The sequence below is a fragment of the Atta cephalotes genome, assembly GCF_000143395.1.
Source record: "Atta cephalotes unplaced genomic scaffold scaffold00057, whole genome shotgun sequence".
Taxonomy (NCBI): domain Eukaryota; kingdom Metazoa; phylum Arthropoda; class Insecta; order Hymenoptera; family Formicidae; genus Atta; species Atta cephalotes.
In genome coordinates, this window is record NW_012130121.1 from 394,385 (window position 1) to 399,384 (window position 5,000).

Genomic DNA, 5,000 nt, shown 5'->3' on the forward strand with positions numbered 1-5,000 from the left:
GCCGCCGCCGCCGCCGCCGCCGCCACCGCCGCCGCTGCGCCGGTTCGGTCTCTCTACGAGAGCGAACCGAGGAGCGTGCCCGAACCCGGCGAGTCGGGGAAGAGAACTGCGGCACTCGTTCAGTAGTTTCTCGGACGTCGCACCGGCACCATCCGACGACCCTGCGAGATAACCCCGCGCGTGGCCGCGAACCCCCCCGTGACAATTCCGTGCATACGCAAGTCCTGACCGATATCGCATAGCTCGGTCTGGTCCCATCTTCGTCGCGGCGATTTAGCGAACGATCTCGCTGTGTCTACCCTCGAACTGAAAAAATCGGTAGCAATCGGTAGTAAACGACTCTGTAGTAAAATTTCTATAGTATACTTTGAAACGTTTTCTTGGAGCACGAGGTACATGTCTATCGCTCGCGACGCGATAATTCGATTTTATCTCTTAATTCCGATCTTTCTCGCCTTTGACTTTTTATCGCGCCAATTCGCGAAAGCTTGTAATAGAGGTATCATATTGTAGACGTCGATCAAGGAAGGGCCCAATGTTTCTTCTTCGGATAATGATAACTAGTAGTGAAGTAGTGATAGTGCGTTACGTGGAGATCTGTTCGTGTCGATCTTTCGCGAGAGGATTCTTCTGAGCGTAACGATTACGAAACGTATGCGAGATCTAGAAAGAAGTAATAGAAAAGAAGGAAACGAGAAATGGCGCAAAATATTTAATTAATGCATGTTAGACTTCGCCGATTAATAAATCTCATAAAGAGAAAAAGAGTGAAAGAAAAAGAAAGAAAGGACCGAGTGTAGTCACGAAAATAATCGATTAATTATATCACGAAAATCATTTAAATAGGATTTAAATAGGATCTCACCGTCAATTTATTGCCAGGATCATTCGCAGTGTATCGAGTATCCTTGGCGATACAAGAAATATAATTTCTATCGTAGGACTCGCGAGATTCACCGTTGACCTAATGTCGTCTCGCAAACCGATTCCGTCGTTTCCCGTCTACTGCGAATCGTTATTCCTGAACCCGGCGATCAGCTGATCCAACAGATAGAAACTGCGAGTCTGTCAGAGCGCGCGCAAACATTGAATACTCGTACGACCGACAGCAGCAAGAATGCGAGAGAATCGAAAACGCAATAACGGTGTATGGATGGTAACGGACTGGCAGCCGCATCCCTCATTCCCAGCGGCCCACGTTGTTTCGAGGCACCCTCTTCGGAGACGGAAGTGACTAGAAGTCGGCTGTAATGCCAACTGGCAAGGCGCGCGGCCTTCATCGATACCGCACCGACAATCGTGGTTCGAATCGACCGACGTTCCTCGAGGCCATTTGAAACGGCGAGAAGTAGGAATTGAAATCGTGAGGAGGAAACGAGCGAGATCGCGACAATTTATAATAAACCCACAGGGGACGACTGTACTAACGCAGGAAACGGTTGTGCCAAGAGAGAGGAGGGCAAAAGAAGAAGCGTCGGATGAGACCGTCATGCCCGCTGAGATCGACACGGGCGGGCATAGGGTGCTGCACTGTGATTCCCGTGCCGACTGCCCGACTGCGACATCGATTCATGTGTCCACTTTCCCGAATAATGAATGCCAAACCGATTGCGTACATTTGCCCGAGAAGATCGACGATAATAGGTCGAACGAATCGCAAAGAAAAGAATCCCCGAAAGATCGACGGCAAAAGACTGAAAACTGCGTGAGAAAAGCGGAGCTGATAAACTGCAGACGTGGAAATCCACCGCCTAATCACAGTGAAAGCTCACTCACGAGAGTTCCGAGAATTGGTGACAAAGAGGAAACGATCCTAGGCGAACGTGACTTCCTGGCAAAGAGCCGCGTGCTTACGCAGTCGTCACATCGACGACGAGAAGCAACAAGAGAAAAAGGAAACGAAAACAAAGACGGATACTTCGAAACATGTTGCGTGTCGAGAGAATTTCCGCGAACGGTCGAAGATGTCGCCAAGGACGAGCGTTTCTCGGTCACGTGGAACTCGCGGAAGAACGCAAGCAACGAGACGGTGGAATCGCGGCTACGCGACGAGGCGAAACCACATCGGCTTGCAATAGTAAACGCAAATGGAAGCTCGATCGCGAGGCGTCGAAGTCTCCGGGATCGATCCCGGACGAGGTCGCGGCCGTCATTCTACAGGAATAAGACTCTCGAGACGAATCTATCCGATCACTCGGAAGGGACACGAACCACAGGAGGAAATCCTCTTCTCTCTAGTCACCACTCGCGTACTCATGCGAAGGACGAAACCGAGAACAATTTTAAAAACTTCAACGAAGAGTTTTTCTGGGAGGAATTTGGTAATGACATCACGCGGAAGGATGAAAACGGACGATTGGACTGTTCGGAACGACGCGAAGACGTGCGGAATAAGAGAATTGGGCAGAACTCCGCAAGCAGGAAGCAAATTAGGCGCGCGTGTCGCGTTTACTCGTTCCTGCAACTGATCTTCCTCTTCTTCCTCATCGCATTCGGACGGTATGGATCGCTCGGTCCATCCAATGTGCGTCGAATCAGTGCGAGACCGATCGCGAATGGTTTAAGTGTCTTGGGAATTGGGATTATCGGTGCAGTGAATGCAAGGTCGATTGATTTAATCGGCGACGCGGGCACTCGGGCCGAGAGATCGGCTAATCTCTCCCACATCAGTGGACCCTTAAGGAAGATACGACTGTATATCAAGCATCGATATCTGCAGATCCTGCCGGACAGTACGGTGAACGGAACCAACGACGAGCGTTCCAATTACAGTGAGTACTCTTTCACATGCTATCACTCAATGATTATAGTTAACAAATGAATGGTAAACCATTTAAAGTGTTCAAATAATCGTTTATTTTCTACAACATAATGACATAACTCAAAAAATAAAGTTCTCTAGAAAATGAATTTAAATGTTTTGAATTAAAATTTTGTAATCAATTTTAAAATTAGCAATTTCGATAATTGATTGTAAAAAAATAAAAGTATGTTAGGTATAATTATGAGCTTTGAAGACAACATCGCGCTGATGACCTTGACAAATATTGTCAACGTTATGACCCTAAGTAATCTCCAACAAGTTTTAGATAGTAATCGTCCTTTGTTAAAAAGTTATTAACAAAAAAGTTTAAGAAATAACAAGTTACTTATGCTACAATATTAAAAACTGTTCTATATTTCTCCTATTAAGAGACATTGGATTTTCTACACGAAGCAAGGTCCACCCCATCTCCCTTCTGTCTAGAGAGCGGAGCTCCTCCCTCGCTCAAGCGTATGCTTTCTACACGAAATAATTGTTCTATTCCAAATACTTTTGTTAGAAAGAACATTACGCTCCTCCCTCTGCATCCCGATTTAATCTTGACCTGATCCAACACTTATCTGATTTGTAGGATGGACCTCCTTTCGCGTGAAAAATCGAATACTCCCTTACTTTTAATAGGGAAGATATAAAGTAGTTTTTGATATTATCTGTAACAGAAATAAGCTGTCATTACTTAACTTTTTTTGTTAATAACTTTTTAACGAAGGATGACGGCCATCTAAAACCTGTTGGAGATCACTCATCAACATATGTCGAAGTCACGGTCATCGGCGCGGTGTCCCTTAAATATGTCTCATAATATCATTTTTAATTTTATTAAGTTATGTCGTTGTTGCAGCAAATGAGCAACGTGTTCTAAAGTAGATTGAATTAAATTACGTTAATTCATTGTTAATATTTGTTAACTTTTTTCAGTAATATTTTTTTTAATAATATTTTTTTTAAGTAATATTTGTTAACGTTAATTCATGTTAAGTAATATTTGTTAATAATATTTGTTAATAATATTTGTTAATTCAACTTATATTTAAATTATAACTAATATTAAATTAATAATAATAATTAGTAATTGATTAAATTTATAGACTTTGAGAAAATGTTATATCAATAGAAGTCGAAGTTTTATGTAACAGCAAAGCTTGTTACAAAGTTTGAATCAAATCTTGATTGGCATTAGAGTTGTATTACTAATTAAAGTTGTCTGACGGGTTTATTTTCAACGTGCGTATGTACATGTCGATTACGCGACGTTATCGAATTAACGAATTTATTTCAATCTCGAACTAACATCTCTCTACATATCTTTTTTGAACAGCTAATAATAAATATTGATGTATATTTTGCTTAAGATATTTTAAATAAAATCATGTCTTTCTCACGCATAATAAAGTATAACACAATAAAAAAGATCACCATTATCGTTTTTTTAATATTTATATATATTCATCATTAAAGCATATATTGTTGCTAACTATTTAAAAAAAGCTAAATTATTTTGACAAGTAAATTATATCTCAGTATATTGTGCTATGATTTAAAAAATTAAAATTTAGATTACTGTCATTTAGTATAATTATAAAATGTTTTAAATATAACGCAATATTTTCTTTTAGACATATCCTTTTATCTTTTTTTTAACTTTTTTGTTTATAGTAATTTAATGGACGATGTACGCAATATATGTAAATATATGAAGATATGATATATAGGAAGAAACGTTTCAAATGTTTTTTCTCTTTATCGTTCAAATGTCGATTTAATCTGATTCGATTATAAAATCTGCGACTCTCGACGCAGTTGTAGATTTTTAATCCGATAATCCTGTCATACGCGAACGTGCCGCCTATAATTGATGAATATATAATGTATAATCGAATGTTACCCTTGAACCGTGTTGAATTTTTTAAACGATGCTATTTATATACATCAGGTATGCCATTCACGAAATTTGTTTGAGAGACACTTTGATTGCGTGTTTCGACACTCCATTCAGGCGAAATTTCATCTGAAAAAAAATTCCACAAAATCAGCGTGACTGTCGAGCAGTCGATTTGGGGTCGACTGCCGTTGCTGCAATCGATATTTGTCCCGAAGTCTATTCGATAAGCAGCGTTCCGATCTACTCCGGAGAATGGAACCGATACAGCTGCATCGCTGTGTCGTGATATCGGTA

The 5,000-nt window shown here is 40.9% G+C and overlaps 1 protein-coding gene across 1 annotated transcript in view; it reads left to right on the forward strand.

Annotated features, from left to right (window-relative positions):
• The first annotated feature begins 1,292 nt into the window (after positions 1–1,292).
• Positions 1,293–5,000, forward strand: part of LOC105623399 — a 92,837-nt gene continuing 89,129 nt past the window's right edge. The window contains exon 1 of the mRNA XM_012204792.1: positions 1,293–2,771. Coding sequence (XP_012060182.1) covers positions 1,490–2,771 — 1,282 coding nt within the window. The 5' untranslated portion in view covers positions 1,293–1,489. The remainder of the gene's footprint in view (positions 2,772–5,000) is intronic.